At 57.6% G+C, this 17651-nt stretch overlaps 2 protein-coding genes across 2 annotated transcripts in view; one reads left to right on the top strand and one right to left on the bottom strand.

Moving 5' to 3' along the window:
• The window catches only part of CRB2 (crumbs 2, cell polarity complex component), a 21640-nt gene extending 20035 nt beyond the window's left edge, over positions 1-1605 (top strand). Inside the window, exon 14 of the mRNA XM_023532961.1 lies at positions 414-1605. Within this exon, the coding sequence (XP_023388729.1) occupies positions 414-638 (225 nt within the window). The 3' untranslated portion in view covers positions 639-1605. The remainder of the gene's footprint in view (positions 1-413) is intronic.
• A 1999-nt stretch (positions 1606-3604) lies between these two features.
• Positions 3605-17651, bottom strand: part of DENND1A (DENN domain containing 1A) — a 457019-nt gene continuing 442972 nt past the window's right edge. The window contains exons 21-23 of the mRNA XM_023532960.1: positions 9975-10103; positions 7054-7312; positions 3605-5967 (exon numbers count right to left, since the gene is read on the bottom strand). Of these exons, the coding sequence (XP_023388728.1) occupies positions 4807-5967; positions 7054-7312; positions 9975-10103 (1549 nt within the window). The 3' untranslated portion in view covers positions 3605-4806. The remainder of the gene's footprint in view (positions 5968-7053; positions 7313-9974; positions 10104-17651) is intronic.

Raw genomic sequence — 17651 nt, 5'->3', positions numbered from 1 at the left:
TACTTATCCAGTGCCTAACATGCGGGCACTGCTCTGGGCACTCTGGGAAATACCGGTGAAGAAAACAAACCGGACCCCTGTGCTTCAGGAAGCGAGCGAGTGTCCTCCTCATTCCTGCTTCGCACATCATTGTCACGTTTATGAAAACCCCCACGCACTGTGCTTCGCTTACCCTAAGTGTTCAATAAGTGTGTCTTCTCTCTTAGCCGGAACCCCTCTGTCACATAGGAATCCCCCTGCAGCGTCCCGACAAATGGCTTGTGACACCTGCTTGCATGCCCCCTGGGCCAGGTCTCTCCATGCCTCCCAGGGAGGCCTGTTACTAGCTCGCTTTCTCTGAGCAAGTCCTGGGCCCCCTTTCTCCTCACCTCCCTCCTCCCCAGTCTGAGGCCTCCTTGTCGCATCTCTTGCAGAAGGGCTTGCCGCTGCCGCTGCCATTCCCGCTGCTGGAGGTGGCAGTGCCCGCAGCCTGCGCCTGCCTCCTCCTCCTCCTCTTGGGCCTCCTCTCAGGGATCCTGGCAGCCAGGAAGCGCCGCCAGTCAGAGGGCACCTACAGCCCGAGCCAGCAGGAGGTGGCCGGGGCCCGGCTGGAGATGGACAGCGTCCTCAAGGTGCCTCCTGAGGAGAGACTCATTTAGACCAGCCTGGCTGCGGGCTCCAATACCCATGAGGTCGTGAATGATTTCTGTCTGGAGACCCAAGAAGGCCGCTTCCGGGAGCCTGTGGGGAAGTGGCCCATCCCTCCCGGGCCTTGGGGAGCTGCTGCGGGCACAAGATACCTGCTGGGGAACTGTCCCCTTTGCTGGCAGACCCCGTCCCTGCCCCATTGTGGACTGAGGCAAAGGGGAGCACTCAGGGCAGCAGAGGGCCTGGTGAGGCGGTGGACATCTCCATCGAACCTGCTGGGTTTTGCCTCGGCAAGTGTGTGGCTGTGCAGCGCCGGGCACACGTGAGTGTATTGAGTGTGTATGTGTACAAGGTGTGTGTGTGTGCAAGGTGTGTGTGTACCTGGGGACTGTCGTTCTGCAGATACTGCTGTGAATGTGCTGGACGGGGCCCATGGCCACGTCCACATCTTTGCTGTGTGTACACGTGACTGTGTAGTAGGTGCCGGCCACCCCACGGAGGGGGAGGCTGGACTGTGGGGACAACTGTCATAGCTCTGGGGCAGGGCAGCCCAAGGCTGCACATCCTCCAGGAGGCCAGGCCGGGGCTTGCCCAGGGACCAAAGCCCCAGCTCTGGAATCTTCTCCCACCTCTGGAGGCTGCCTATTGCCCTGGAGGCAGCTGGGAAATCAGGGGCAGGCCATAGCCAGAGGGCAAGTGGGCTCCTGGCCCCCGGGACAAATGCTGCGTCGGGCAGATCTGTCTCTGCCTTGCGCCAGAGCCAGGCCCACTTGGGAACGTAGGCCATGGCCAGGGCAGACCTGAGGAGCAGAGGACAGGCTGTTCGGGGGTGTCTGGGCTCTGTGCAGCCCCCGCCTCAGGGCTGGTCATCTGTAGAATGGGGAAAGCAGGCCCTGCCTACCTCACAGGGTTGTTGTGAGGATTGGTGGGGACAATGGGGAAAGAACGCGAAGTCGTTAAATGCAGGTCTACTGTGAAGGGCCGTCTGTGTCTTCCTAAGGCATCAGGAACGGTTGTCTCCCCTGGCCTAAGTTGAGGGGAAGTGTCGGGCAAGGGTTCTCCCTGGGGGCGATGAGGAAGAAGCCACCCTTCCCCCACCCCCTCCAGTCCTCCCCAACACCTCCCGGTTCTCCAGCCCCTCAGACGCCACCGGCCAAGCTGCCTGCTCCTTCACCTGCAGATCAGTCACCTCTCGAAATGGCTGTGGGGAGGACTCGCAGGAAGCCCTCAGTTGTGTGCTGGGAACGCTGGGCGGCCTGTGTGTTGGGGCTGGTCCTGCAGACAGACAGATGCAGGATGAACTTGCTGCTTTGCTTCCAGTCTCTCCCCTGGTGGTCCTATCACACCGGGGTCTCTGAGGACCTGGCCTCCTCAGAGCTACACACTGTCCCTCTGTCCCTGACCTGGAGATATAGCCTTTCATCCTTCCTGTTTCCCAGGCCAGTGCTTCCTGTACCGATTTGCCAAGGTCAGGAAGCCCCTTCACACTTTCGGATTGGAGGCTGACTTTCCCCAGCTCCTGGAGGCACAGGAGTCATATTCGAGGTGGAGCTTGTGGTGATGGGGGTCGGGGAGAGAGAGGGGCTGAGACTGGTTGATGGGGGTGGGGGAGAGGGAGGGGGCTGAGACTGGCGGGTGAGCAGAGTCTGCTAGGAAGGGCCCTGAACACCAGGCTGAGGGGCTGGCTTGGTCCTTACCCTGCAGGAGGTGGGACCACCTTTCCCCCAGCTTTCTCTGTGACTCCTGGGAAAGTGGGGGAGGAAACTTCTGCTACCAACAACTTAGCCACAGCCAGTGCAAGGTTAGTTTTAAGTCCCGGATTGGGCTGAACTTTGTCCTTGCAGACTCTGTGTTTATGTGGGACCCCAACATATAAAAGCTGGGCCGTGCTTTTGGGGGCAGCCCCATGTTCTCCTTCGCTCCTGCTCCTAAGGCACCTGGCATTTTAAAGGGCAGCCCTGGAAGCGGGGGACATGGCAGATGGTGGCTGTACTTCAACGCCCACTCTGGGTGCTTGGTCCAGAGCTGCCCAACCGACACAGACATCAACAGAGGTGCAGGTTCCGAGGCCCCGCCCCTTGCTAATGTGCGATCTGCGGGGTGAACGTCCAGGTGTCCCCTTGAACTGCCTGGAGCCTGGGCGACCTGCAGCCCTGCTCCAATGGATACAGCAGGCCTGTGACCAGCCCACACTCAGGCCTTGCTTGGGTGTGGGCCGGGGGTCAAATCTCTCCCTGACTGCTTGGAGCTGAAGATGGCTGAGGCCTCCCCCCTCGCAAAGCTTCCTCAAGGACACAGTCATAACAGCCTTCTCCCCAAGAAGATTTTATTGAACGCACACACAAAATTCATCCTTGGGTTTGCAGATTCATTCCCGCAAGTGAAGAGAGAACAGCGCTCATGTGAGCAAGGAGCGCCGCCCCCGGCCCAGCCAGGGGGGCCATGGGGTGAGCCCCATGTCCCTGCAGCCATCCAGGACCCCCTGACACATAACCTGCCCACCAGCTGGGCTGCCCCATCCCCCACGGGGTTCAGGGGTGTGCCGGAATGGGGAGGACTAGAATCTGTATGGAAATGCCCGAGTGCCCCGGAGGTACCCACATGGCCCAGTAATGACACACCTTCCTAGCCCCTCTCCCCAGGAAGTGAGCTAGAGAACAACACTCCTGAGCTTGAGAGACTTGCCTGAGGGGCCATAACAGACTCAGGAAGAGGCTGTGTGCTGGGGTCAGCAGCTCTTCACACCTCATGTCAGAGTGAACCTCGAACCCCGGGGCCCACCCCTCCAGGCCTCACTGACCCATGGGAGGGGGTGGCCTCCCAGCTCCTCAGATACTGCCAAGGCTCCCTGGGGTTCTGGGACCTCCAGGGACCCCCTTGCCCCACCAGACACCGCTGAGACTGTGTCTGACCATTCACAAATAGGAAATGAGAAATCAGGTCAAAATGCTCACAATTTCCTGCATGTCTCAGATGGTTGTTTTCTTAAATGGTTGGGCCATATTTCAACTCGGTTTATTGAAACTAGTCAATTTTAAGATTCATCAAATCAATAAAGGGGAAAAGAAAGATAAAAGAAACAATAACATTTCAATTTAGCTTTGGTGACATTTGCCTCAGGAATCTCTTTGCTGGGGAGATCATGAGAGGCAGGCTCCTCGCAAGCCTTTGCCTCCAGGCTGCAAGAAGCCAAGCTTGTCCACTCACCCGGGGCCTGGAGAAGGGGCTCAGTGCCCTGCTTCTTCCTGACCCCGGTAGCCCAAGTGGCTGGGACTGCGTCAGCCTGTGGCATGAAGCCTGGCCTTTCCCGTTGGAACCTGGGTGCCTGCTGCTCGGCTCTGCCCCAGCAATCCCACACGACGTGAGACTGAGGTCCCATCTGAAAAAACACGAAAGACCAGGATCAAGGGAGAGGGCTGGACAGCAAGACTCCAGCTTCCGACACCCTCAGATTTACCTGTTGCTATTTTTCCTTCCACAAATCAGAGTTGCTGGTGCTCCAGCCGCCATGCAGGGCTGGCCGGGGCTGGGTTTGGCTCTCACGAGGGAGGGATCTCAAGGACCCCTGAGTCCCCAAATCCCCACCAAACCAGAAACAGCTGAAGTTTGGGGTTGGGGTGAAGACTCACGAGAACAAGAGTGCGTATTGCTAGAAAGGGTTGGACATGCCCCGCCAGGTTGATCCTCCGGCCTGGGAGGAGGTTCCTAACTTCAAACTCTAAATGATGTGTGTCTCGTGCTCACACTGAGGGTACCACTGACACCTGTGCCCATCGAGGTGGGGTGTCCAGGGCCGGGCCACACACAGGAGAACAGGGCTCGGGAGGAGAGGCCTTGAGGAGGCTTCCAGAGGGAAGGCAGGTAGGACTGGTTGGGGGCGGTCACTGGCCCAGCTGACCTACCTCTTTAGTGCAAAACCCCACAGAACAGCTGGGGGGGGTGGTGGTGGGTGGGAGGAGCTGAGTCGATTCCCAGACCAGAACTGGTGCCCTTCTCCAGTGGCCGGACCTCAGAGATGGGCGGTGTGGAGGGAAGGAGGGATGGCAAGAGAGGGTCCCGCCCCTTCCCACCAGCAGAGCCTGGGCAGAAACAGAGCAGGGCCGGCCGCCTGGGAGCCGTGGCGTGTGCAGCACGTGCCGGGGTGCCAGGCCTCGGCCGCCCCGGCCCTCAGAGCCTGGCTCACTCGAAGGTCTCCCACTGCTTCCTGAGCTGCTCCACAGAGCCCGGGGCTGGGGCCGGGCTCACATCTTGCTTGGTTTTCTGTAGCAAATCCTCAAAGGGGTCTCTGGCCTCTTGAGTAGCAGAGGGCTGCAGTGCTGGCTCTAGGCCTTGGGGGGCTTTGGGAGGAAGGAGCTGGGGGTCTCCAGGCCTCAGGGACAGCCCCTGTTTGGCCTCAGCAGCCCTGGCACTTGAGCGAACCAGAGGCAACGTTCGGATCCTCGAAGGGGCGACTGTCGTGGGGCCCAGCGGCTGCAGGGGGCTGGTGTGGGCCCCCATGGGCATCTGGCCAAAGAGGTTGGGCATAGAGAGGGCGGACAGGCTGGGCTGAGCTCTATGTGGGGCACAGAAGCCAGAACCGGACAGCAGGAAGCTGGGGGCAAGAGCTGGCCCTAGGGAGGCAGGAGGGGCCCCAAAAGGCCCGGCTGCTGCAGAGACAAGGGACATGGCGGGCAGTGTCGCTGGCATAGATGGGACAAAGGGGTTGAGTGACGGCTGTGGAAATGGGCTGGGTGTCCCTGCAGGGGTGAAGTTGAACTGGGGGGTGAATGGGGTGGCCACATTTGGGGCTCTAGGGCCCGGTGGGAGGGTACTGCCTGACCAGGCTGTGTTAAGTGGGTCCAGGAGGGCCAGCAGGGTGTCATTGTCAGTGGCTGCAGTCCCCGGAGTCAGGCCAAGAGGCTGGAGCAGTTTGGTGGGGCCTTGCGGGGCAGCGCTGGGGAACCTTTCCTGCTCGGCCTGCAGCCACTCTGATGAGAAGTCGCCAAGGGCAGCACCAGCAGCCGGAAGCTTGGCCGGGCGGGCGGTGGGGGGTGGGGGCACAATGCCCAACTCCGGGGTCTTCCTGCCCTGGGGCCGGGGAATGGTGATGCTGCCCAGAGCGGGGGTGGGCGCCACCTCCTTGTCGCCGGAGTTTAGGATGCTGTCCCGGTTCTGAGGCCTGCGGGGCAAGGCCAGGGAGTTCCCGAGCAGGACTGAGGGCTTCTCGGGAGAGGAGGCCAGGGGCTTGCTGCAGATGGCCATGTCATCTTGGCCCAGGCTCCAGAGCTTGTTGTACGGGTGAGCGAGCTTCAAGGCCACCGGCATCCCTCGGCTCCGCTCACTCCTGCTCAGGTCCAACCTCTGTTGAAAGGAACAAGAGAGACAATGACCACAGACTGACCTGGGACAGACTGGGAGGCAACACATCCCCATCCCCACTCCCCTCCTGTGTCCCAGGCAGGTACCGGGGTTTCGGTCCTGGGCAGGGGGCTGATGAGTGCCCAGGGACTCAGAGCAGTTGGGGGCTCAGCCCAGGTCACCTGCAGAGTCCGGGTCTGTCTGGACTCCAAGCCCAGGCAGTTCTCACTGTGACAGAAAAGGATGCCAGAGAAAGCCCCTGTCCATCTATGCCAGTGTTGCCCAGTAATTTTAGGAAAACGACTCTGTTTACTGACCATCTGTTGGCCGGGCCCTTTTTACTTTCCACAGTATGTGGGCATTTTCCATCACCTGTGAGCCCGAGAGGCAAGTGAGGCTCAGAGCCTGGGTGGAGGCTCAGAGCCTGGGTGGAGGCACACTGACGGCGGGGGAGACAGGACTGGGCTCAAGTCCCCGCTCTGCCACGCCCAAGGCCCACGATCTGGGCCTCACCCCCTTCTCTTGGCCTGGGGGGTGCACATGAGTCCCTGGGCAGTGGGAGCTTTGCGAGTTCCACAGTGTGACCCAGTACCTGCAGAGTCAGAGCCCCACTTGCAAGTGAAGAAACAGGAAGAGAGAGGGGACACGGGAGACCGGAAGTCACAGTACAAGGTCAGTGGTTACACACAAATCATCTAGAGCCGTGGAATGTTGATCCGGTCTCTCCAAGGGGCGTTCCTTGGTGGGGATGGGGGCAATCCCGGTTCCACCAGGGGTCAAAGCCCTGCCCGGGGGTTGGGCTGGGTCGTGGGGGGAGCGGCCTGGAGCACCAGTCCACCTGTCTCTGATGCCAAAATGGAAGTGGGGGCAGATTCCCATCAGGCGTAGCATCTTCTCCAGGGATTGCTGAGCGGTGGTCTGGCCGCTGGCCTGCCTGGCAGGGTTTGCAGTCGGACTGACCCGGTCAGCGTTGGTGGAAGGCCTTGGAAAAGTCCCTCGGTCTCTTTCACTGTCACATGGGGGGACCTGCCTCGTGTGGAAAGCCCCAGCCCCAGCGGGTGTCCACCCCGCCCCTCCTCCACACCATACCTGATAGTCAAAGGTCCCTGGCTGTTCCCTCAGGTCTTTGGGTGTCCGAAGGTCCTCCAAGCTCTTGGCCTGGCCCAGTGGCTGCAGCGAGACCTCCACGTCCAGGTTGCCGAAGACGTCTTCCAGGAGGTCGATGCTGGAAGCCCGGTCGGGCGGGGCTGGAGCGGGGCCTGCAGGCTCCCGGGCTCGCTGCTCTGGGCTCTCTGCCTCATCACCTTCTGCGCTGTCTGACTCCTTGAGTGTCCGATATGGCTGCGGCCTGGGAGGAGGCAGAGCAGGCTGGATTCTCCCACCCAGAGCCTCCAAGGGAAGAGCGGGCAGCCCCACCCCCAAGATCCTGGGGGACAGGAGAGTGCCCTGGGGTCCCCAAGTGCAGGAGTCTGGCAGTGGCATTCTGACAGACTTGGGGCTGAATTTGGGTTCTGCTGCTCACTGGTGGGACCCTGGGTAAGTCACTTTGCCTCTAACTCCCACTGGGGGGCCCAATGAGTTCCCCCCAAACCATCTGGCCCATCAGATAACTGGCTAGTGGGCTCACGAGCCATTCAGACAAGGCACGAGGAATGGGACATGACTAGAAAGGCCGACGGGCACATTCATTTCTAAGCCCGCCGCCTGCACTCCCAGCCCCTGTGGCAGTCAGGTCCTGGGAATGGCTCATGGGAAACTCCCTAGGGCAGTTGCCCAGCACACCCCGGAATCCTAGGGGGAACCGTCTGGGCCTCAGCCTATGCCGACCTTGGTTCCAGCTGTGGTCACACCATCTCCTGTTGTGGGACCTTGGATAAGTCACTTAACCTTTCCGAGCCTCAGCTGCTCCTCCCCTTCCAGAGTACACATCCCTTGCCAGTGGAGGTGGGCACCGTGCACTGCGGGCATGCAGAGGCTAAAAGCAGTCTGTGCATCCACGCACCAAAACCTCACAGCCCACCCGGGCATGGGTGACAAAGCGTTCCTTCCTCACAAGCCTGAGCCCCAGGGCACCACTGTGCACGTGGAGAATGGTGCTGAATAAAGCCTGACCCCTAGTGGAGTCTGGGCCTGAGCAGCGTCCCCCCTCCTCTAACCACGAGGCTGGGGCTGGCTGGGGCCCCCGGGGTCAGGCAGAGATGGCCCACGGCTCTGGTGGAGCGGGGGAAGGCTGCCACCTGCTGGTCCCAAAGGCTCACTTGCAGGAACCTGGAAGGAGATGGACAGCGGAGGGTAGAGCGCTCAGTACAAGGACTGGACTCGTGGCAAGGACTCTGCCAACCTGATATTTCGCTGAAGGCAACGCAAGAAACAGTGAAGTAGACTCACACCCCTCCTTTAGAGATGAGGGGACTGAAGCTCAGAGAGGCTGTGTAACTCACCCTATGTCACACAGCACCTGGCAAGAGGTGGAGATGGAAGCCGAGCAGGAGAGACTTCAGAAGTCCCTCGCTCGCTGACTAAGCCATCTGTATGAGGAATTAAAGCCCCTTTAACCACGTTTCAAGGAGACTGAGAAAAGCCAGTGGGCTTCTTACACCTAATGAAATAGTATTCATTAAAAAGAACCCATTTCGTTTTGAGTTAAGATGGGCCCTTCCTTTATAAACAAACACACACAAAAGCCTATACTTTTCATAGGTCGTGGTTCAAGGAGCGAGCACTATCCATTACTTCAATACTTAAGGAACCAACAGATTAAAACAGACTGTGACCTGCTGGACTCTGTGGTGAAGGAGTCCTTGGACGTCAGCCTGACGGCCTTGACCTGCAACATGACTTTAAGTTGAATATTTCTTATTTCAACGAATCTATCTTTATTTTAACCAAGAGTTGAAATAATAATGGATCCATTAAGATATTATTGCTTAAGACGAGGCTAATTTTTAAAAGTTTTAAAAGAAAAATTTTAAAGAAGAAGATTTAACATACAGGAAAGGTGGACTATTGAGCTTGGGCAACACCGACTCCGGCCATCACTAAGTGAGGGGATCGACTTGCCCCTGGCCATGGGTGAGCAGCTGGTAGCAGAAAGAGCCAGAACCCTCCTACCCCGTGGGGACAGTGGCAGGAGCAGAGCTGTGGGTTTATCAGGTACCCCGAGGAAGCTGCCGGCCCAGACCAGGAGGAGGAGCTGGGAACAGGAGATGGAGGGGGAGAGGCCCCTCTCCTGTAAACGCTGCGAGTTCACTCCCGGGGTGTGTGTGTGTGGGGCATGTTGTGGGCCCCTTGAGTGTTCAGCAAAGGGCAGATCTCTTCCTTTAAAAGCTCCCATTAAAAACATTACAACCTTGTAACAAATAGACAGACAAACCTTGTCCCTTTGCTCAATCCCAGCTCTGAAAAACCTGTGAGTAGAGTGGCAAGAAATGGCAAAAAAGGGGAACTAGAAAGGCTTAATTTTGGGGGGGGGTGATGGCTGGACTGTGGTGAACTTTTTAAATTCCACCTTATAACTTATATGAGGCTGAGGTTATAAATGATAATGATAAAAATTACTTTAAAGTCAGGCAGATCGGTGAAACATTCGGATCTGCCAGCATTAACATACACATTCCACAGCAACAACTTTTTCTTTTTTTAAAACTGAACACCTGACCCTCCGACTCCATGGCTTTCTAAGAGGCGCCGGGACAAAGGACCTGGGTGGGCCTCGCCGGCCGGGCTAATCGTAGTCGTCGATTCCATTAACAATCAAGTTCATTTTCCCCGAAACGTGTTTCTATCTCACACCTTTACGGCCGTGTCACTCTGTCCCCTCCCTCCACTTTCAGAGCCTCCGTGGGGCTGGCAGAACGAACGTCCTGAGAAGAGGCACCCAGAGGTGGCATTCGCCCTGCAAGTTGGCACCGGAAGGCAGCAGCTCCAGACGCCCCGCCCGCCCCTTCCCCCAAGTGGCCCCGGAGAGTCACCAAGCCCGGCTTAGGGAAATGGAAGAAGGAAGGAGTGACCATTCAAAGGGAGCGGAGAAGAAAAGGCTTTCGGTGAAGCCAGAGCTCGGGCCCTCTTCCGGCTGGCATTCATCGTCAGAGGAGTCTTCGGAGAGGAAGACCGCATAGTGTCGCAAGGGCTTTACCAGGCTGGGGCAGAGGAAGACAAGAGAGAAGAGAACAGTTAGGAGGCGCCCTCGGAATGAACGCCGCGTGGCGGGGGCAGGAGGAGGCCTCTGGGCTCGGGGCCTGGCCCGGGCTTCCCTCCGCCAGCCGGGGGTGGAAGTGCCCTGCAGAAGGCCGGCGGGCCCCAGGGGCAGGAAGCTGGTCCCAAACAAACAAACAAAAAAACCGTGGGTTTTGCCACATGCGTCAAGAGCCTTAAATACACGATCTAGTCATCTATGACCTGGGAATCCCACTTGATAACCCTACAGGTAGCAAAGAATTACGCACATAGATGTTCATCGTGGCTATGTTTATAACATTACAACAGGAAACCACCTAAATTTCCAGGAATAGGAAGCCGGTGGAGTCAATTATAGTACAGTATCCTCCCATTAACTATAATGTTTATAAAGGAAAACGGAAAAATCAGGGTGCAGAATTGCAAGTGTATCGCATTCTCTCTCATCTACTCAACGGACAAGCGCATAGAAAAAAGACTGGAAAAGTATATGCTTAAATAAATGCCGAGGCTCGCTCGCATGGGTATGGGTGATTCCCCGCCTCGCCTCTTTTTATTTTTCTGATTTTTCTATGTTTTCTACAACGCGCATATCCATTTCAGTAATCAGGAAAAAGTAAAAAATAAGGGAAGAAAGAGCCCCATGGAAGAGCACTCGTGCAAGGCCCCTTTCTGATGAGAGGCCGCTCTCCGGCGTCTCCCTCAGATGCCTCTTCAGAGAGTCTTTTTCATCCGTGATGTGGAAATTAAATATTCATTGTTATAAAAAATACATCTCCCTTGTCAGCCACCTGTGAGCTCTACCTCTGTAAACACAAACACACACACAGCCCAGAGAAACTCCACGCGCTCCCATGAATTATCCACTGACCAGGGCCCCTGGGAGGCCTGTGCTTGCAGAGCGGAGCTGGACCAGGCAGACCTCGGTTCAAATCCCAGCCCTGCGGCCGCTGATCAGACACACGGCGGGGGGTGGGTGGTCCAAGCCTCTGCCTTGTATGGCAATCTGGGCACATGCCAAGGGTCCCTGGGGACGATGGTGAAGTTTGGGGACAGGGTGAGTAGGAGATACTGGGGTACCTGGTGGGGGTGTCTCCTCTCCCCCCACCCCCAGCCAGAGCAGTCTCCTTTCTCTGCTTTATAGGATGCGATTCCTTTCAGCTTTTGTTTCAAGAAAAAGCAACATGTCCAAAAAACGCATGCGGGAACCATGCTTGGAGGGACAGCCGCTGTCCCTGGGAGACTGGGAGAGTGGATTGTGACCGGCCTCTGCTACGATCTGCCCTCACTGGTGCTAAGCCAGTGGTCACCCAGGAACACGCTGTTCTTTCAAAAGCAGAGCCAGAGCTGGCTCCCGGGGCCGCGGGGCTCCCAGCCCTTTTACACCGGACCTCTGCGTGTCTGCGTGTCTTCGCGTCCTCGCATCCTCCCTGGAACTTAGCCAGGCAGAGCTCTGTCCTCATACTTGCCCAGGGTTGCACACAGGAAGGTGGGGGGTCCCAGAGACAGCGTCGGCCCAGGTGGAGCATTTTCCTCTGGAGTCGGGAGGGCAGGAAGACTTCGCTGGCAGAAATGTGCCCTGGCCACCCTCAGGACCAGGCTGCCCGGCTCCTCCACATCCACCAGGACATAAAACAAGGCAGAAGGGCCACTCTCCACCCAGCCGCTGGACGGACCCCTGTTCTGAGTCAAACCCGACCTTGTCACTCCTACTTAACACCTGCAGACCTCCTGCTCTCAGTTGAGAATCCGCAGCAATTGGTTGTGTGGCGAGTAAATCCTCTGAGTAGAGCGTTAGGAATCACGTTCAGATTGCATCACGACTTTCTAGGTGGGCGGGAGTGAGGGCTGCAGAGCGGCAGGGCCACGTCCGAGCTGCAAGCCGGGCAGACACCGAGCTGCGCACCTGGCCCTGTCTACCTGTGCACCTGGCCCTGTCCACCTGTGCGGCCTCCTCCCGCTTCCTCCAACACGCCACCTGCCTGCTGTCTTTGCCTCGTGCACTGACTGCTCTTCGGTCTTGGAAGATTCAGCCCACACGGCACTCCTAGAAAGTCTTCCTGGAGCTCCCAGCTGGGGCCTTCTCTCGATGGTTAGCTTCCTGGGCTGTGTGTTTTAGCGCTTCATTGATACCATTTAATCTCCTGCAATTCTCTGAGTTCGGCTCCTTAAGGGCAGCGGCCTGGCTCATGCTTCTCTTCACGCCCACCCGGGCACAGAGTTGCTTCAGCGCGATGGACGTTTGCTGATCGAATGAATGAAAGGAGGCGCGCTGTGGAGACAGGGCGCCCCCCATTTCACCCATCTTCCTGGAGCCCCGACGCAGCGTGGGTGCCTCTCAACAGCTTGTGGCCGCAGGATAAAAGTTCCTCATCTGTCCTCTGAGATGCCGAGATCTGTAGAACGGCACCACGTTTGGGGGTGAGGGTATTCAGGGGAAGGTGGGAGTCTCAGAAAAATGTTTAAAATCCTCTCCGCACAGAGGCACCGCGCCAGGGGCTTTACTTTATTATCCCTCCCAACGGCCTAGCAGGAAGGAATCTCTGTACCGACTTCATAAAGGATGAGGCTGTCATTAGTCCATCTGTCCACCTGTCCATCTACACCTCCGACCGAGAAGCACTTCCTGAGTGCTTGTCGTGAGCAGACCCAGTACTGGCTGCACACTGGGAGTCACTGGCGAAGGAAAGAAAGGGGACCCAGTGACCCGGCCAGGAAGTGATGAGCGGGGATCCCAGCCTGGGATCCTCACTCGTGTGTCAGCCAGGCTGGTGACGGATGTACACGAGGGGACGCACATCTCTGCTTGGGTCAAACCGAATGAGGCTCTTGGGTAGCCCTCAAATCCATCTTGCATGCTTTTCCAACATCCACCCAAGCATGGCCCCCTCCCCTGGCTTCGACAAGAAAGCAGAGATCACACACAGCTTGGCCCATGAGCTGAATGCCACGAAACCTGCCAGCCACGTCTGTATTCACATAAGAGCGAAGAGCCTGTGTGCCGGGATGGACCTTGGCTTCGTCAGTTCACGTCCCTGTCAAAAGCCAGTCCCCCCTCCCCGCCCCCGACGGGTGTGACCACGGAGCAGGGCTGGGGGGCGGGGGGAAGGGAGGGGGAAGAGAGGGGGCCTCGGTGTCAGGCTCTCCCTCCAGCAGGCTCTCCTGGCCAGACCTGGCTGCTTGGCACTGGCTTCAGTAAGAGGCCCTGGGTGTCTCTGGAACACCCTGTCTGTCTCTTGAGAATGACAGAGCACCCATATGAGAACTCGGCCACGTGGTTTGGTCAGACCAGAGTGTTTTCAGGTCCAGGCTTCGGGCCACGTGGATAATGACACTAGCAGTACTTACAAGTGTTAGGCTAAATGCTGTCTGTACAGCTTCTCATTAAGTCCTTATCACATCCTCGTTTTTCAGATGAAGAAGCCAAGGCTCAGGGATGGGGAGTCACTTGCCCAGTGTCACACAGCAACGAAAGGCAGAGGCAGAAATCCTCATTTTCCTGACTCCGAGCCACTTTGTGATTCCCGCCTCCTCGGTTTTGTGGATCTAAAACAACGAAACGAGGGGTCGTGTGTTTCCCCCTTCCACTTTTAAGAAAAGGTGAGATCTCCGAAATAAACTTAAATTCAGCGGCTCACGATCTCCCGTGAAACACAGAGTCAGATATTTGTCAAGAGATCAAGGATGAACCGTCGAAAATGTCCAGGTTTTAAATTTTTTATTAGCTTAAGGCAGAATATGAAAAAAAAAAAAAAGAAAAAGAAAAAAGTGCACCTCTTCCCTCATTAACCCAATTCAGCTACTACCCTGCGGTCTGCCACCCACCACTTGCCTGGATTTTTATCGCACACAAAGAGCCGTCTGCGAGGAGGCAGGTCATGGCGAACTTGGCGACCCGGCGAGGGCTGCCGGCGTCCCGGAGGGAACGAAAGGCCCGCTGTCCATCAGACCCCGTCACGTGCCACGGCTGCCTCCACCCCGTCTCGGCACGAAGTTCCCAGGCAGATGACTTCCCGAGCCCTTTCTAATGTCTGGCGTAACGTGTCGCCGGCTGGCGTGTGCGTGTGGCAGCGGTGACAGGCGCGGCTGTTCCTTTTTAAATGCCATGTCAGAGACGCGGCGTCAGGAACCGGGGACGTGCTCCGTGGCTCTCTGCCGCGCTGGGATCGCAGGGGCTTATTTTTTAATGAGGAAGATCTGCATCTCGAGAGTTTTTTTCCTTTTTTTTTTTTTTCATGTGTCACATCGCGTGGACAAATCAGCAGCACGTCACGCTGGCCCAAAATGAAATGCTGACAAATGTAGATATTTCAAATTTAATTGACATTTAAATGTACTTGAGATAAAGAAGGGGAAAAAAATCAGCAAGGACTTGGTCTCCGGAGGTAATGAGTGAAGCTGGTGATCATTTCTAAAAGGATCATTTCACTCCAGTGCAAAAGATCTTTACTTTGTAAATGCGTCGGCTGCTCTGGCGTCCTGATTACGTGGCTCCTGTGGGGCCGATGAGCAGGGAAGGGCCCAGCACGAGGCCAGGTCCCGCCTCCGCGGTGGGTGCCAGTCTGTCCAGCCAGCCTTCTAGCATCCCCTACTTCCCAGATGACCTCGGGCAAGTCATTTTACCTCCCTGAATCTCCATTTCCTGTCTGTAAAATGGGAATTCTGCAGGCTTCCTGATGGTCTTATACGAGTTGAATGAAAATACTCCTAAAGGGCTTTGCACGGCACCTAATGCACAGTGAACATTCGATTACCATCCACAAGCTGCATTCGCCTGCCAACAGACAGCAGGCGCTTTCATCCTGTGCGGCGTGGCCCCTGCGTGTTCAAGGATGAAGAGGTCAGTCCTTGCCTTCGTAGACCTTCCCGGTCCATGCTGCTGGTCCCAGCTGGGCATGTCAGTACAGCAGACTCATCTGAGAGCCCGGCCTCCATGCTTTCCCTCCATCGCGAGGATGTGGGGCCAACACTTTAGACCACACCTTGGCATGCGCACAGGTTGGAACAACAGCAGGCGGCTCTGAAGCAGGCCAGAGGGGTCTCAGGGGGAAAAAGCTCGGTGCAGGACGCACAGAAGCAGCTCCAGCTGGAGCTGATCCTTACGTGACCTGGGCTAAGGGCCAGGGCTGTTCTCAGGGAGGAAGAACTGGAGACGGACGTGCTGGACGTAGGATCTTTGCACTCAGATGCATGTGGACATCCACTTAAAAACAGTAACGAGAGAACCACTGCTTCAACGAGTCATGATCACCAACGGGAGGGTGTCTTCCTGTCGGGAGAACTGGTCTAAGTGTGAGACCAGGTCCTTCCCACCCCATTGGAGAAGTACTCTGCCAGGGCGCAGTGTGTGTGTGGGGGGGGAAAAGCACCGGGCTCCCTTGGGAGGTGATATGGGGCTGGAATTTCAGTCCTGAGCATGGCAGAGGCTGCGCAATGGCCTGGAGGGGTCTCTGTGGAGGAGGGGGCACAGGGGCTTGGGGCTGGGGTGGGGCTGGCAGGGACCAGGCGGTGGAGGGCCTTGAGCCCACATGAGGGTGGACGGCCACGTGCAAGGTTCGGGGTGATGTGAGGGCTGGGCAGGCAGCCGGGAGGCCTTCCTGGCTTGGCCCCGATCGCCTCTCTCTTGGGTTGGCTGTGCCCTTTGCCTTTCCAACCTTCATTCATCCATCTTTAAACTATTTATCAACCTGTACGTGCATTCATTCATTCCCGCGGTCGACAAAAACAGCTAGGGTCAGTTTCACACATCGCGCCCACGTCCCAGATGCCCCGAGCAGTCAGTCCTTCCTAGGCCAGCGGGTACCCTCACAGGCCGTGGGGCTTCGCTCCACTTCCCCACGCTTCAGACCCTGCTGGCGAGAAGAGGGGGTGGGGACACCTTGGCAGCACTTTTCCTGCCTGGAAGAGAAATTGTGAAGAGCAACTGTCCCTCACCTGCAGACGGCCTCTGCTTGCCAGGAGCCCGTCTTCGCTGGGGACCGTGGCGGCGGTGGTGGGGTGTGGTGGGGTGTCTGGGGAGAAAGCAGTGGGCGTGGAAGTGAGACCCAGCAGACTCAGGTCACTCCACTCGGTGTTAGAGCCTTGGCCCCTCCTGGCTGAACGGGCTGACAGGGACTGGGAAGGCTTCCGGGGTGGGGGGAAGGCTAACTGATGACAGATGTGAAAGTGCAGGGCCTGGAACAGGCACGTGAGAGACGGTGACAGGGCATCTATGACACGGAGGAGGCTCGCTTGTGACAGCACAGCCTTCAGAGGTGACTGAAATCTGAGATCGGTAATGTCTCGAGGCTGGAGCACCTTCCCTGGGCACCCTAAAGGCTTGATATTTCAGCTGGATTGTGCCCTGACTGTGCCCCGTTGTGACAGCTCCTGGGAAAGGTCCCTCCCCGCCGAGTGGCAGGCAGACGCGGTTGGAGACTGGGGGGGCCTGAGTTTTCCTGGGTGGCTGCACATCCCTGGGGGCTCCTTGGCGGTTCCTGCTTTTCCATTCTGGGCTCAGGCTCTGCATCTGGCTTCTGGTTGGGCTCTGTCCTCAGGGCCCAGAACCCACTGTGAGAGAGGGGAGGGGGCCTGAGTTAGGTCAGGAGCCTCCCGCCTTGCTAATTGGGTCTGTGGCCTTCTGCTCGGGTGTTTGGACTCCCAGCCGCTCAGGGAGTGGGCCCTGGCAGCCTGCCAGGGGGTGGTGCCCAGACAGCTGTCCCTGCCCCCTGGGGCCCTGAGCCCAGCTGGCATCTCGGAGACTTGCTCCTAGGGCTGATCACAGTTTCTGGCAACTAGAGGGACAGGGGAGGTGCTGGTAGCTTCATAGTCACATCCTAATCACACCTGGCACATAGTAGGTATTCTTTACACTTTGTAGTTGTTACTGATCCCTGTCCCCCACTCCCCCCATCTCCAGGGTGCTGGGCTGTAAGCTTCAATCTGTCTTCAGTGATTCCTTTGATCATTCATTCAGTAAATGTCCCTGAGCAGAGGCCTGGGCTAGTTACGTACACACGGCTCTGCCCTAGAGCTCGCAGGCTGGCATGCATGCTGTGTGTGCACACCTGTGTGTGACGTGGAACTTACAACACGGTAGGTCAGTGCCACCTCAGGGGAATCGCAGGCGTGGGAAGGGGGAGGCGGCCGGGGAGTGTCAGGTTGGCAGCAGCTGCTGCAGGGGATGGCAGAGGGGAGACTGGCTAACAGGGTGCCAGTGTGGCTACGAGCAGGTTCCCAAGTCACATCCCCTGGAATGTTGACAGGCACTGTGTTTTAAAGAAGATGGCAAACGGGGTCTGGCCCGGGTCCGCCAGATGCCGCCGCCCTGCCCGGGCACCAGGCCGCCGCCCCGCAGAGCTCGCTGGCCACGCTCTGGGGCGGCTCTGGGTCTGTCAGCGGGAAGAGGCTCTGCCTCTGTCATGAGCCACCACCAAGGCTGAGCCGAGCCCAGGTCTTGGGGAGACCGGAGTAGCACATCACGCCACTTTTTGCCAGAGCGTGTGAGCAACTGGCCTGAAGAGATACAATCG

The sequence above is a fragment of the Pteropus vampyrus genome, unplaced genomic scaffold, assembly GCF_000151845.1.
Source record: "Pteropus vampyrus isolate Shadow unplaced genomic scaffold, Pvam_2.0 Scaffold95, whole genome shotgun sequence".
NCBI classification, from domain to species: domain Eukaryota; kingdom Metazoa; phylum Chordata; class Mammalia; order Chiroptera; family Pteropodidae; genus Pteropus; species Pteropus vampyrus.
The sequence above is the reverse complement of the archived record's forward strand: the minus strand, read 5'-3'. Positions and strand labels throughout refer to the sequence as shown.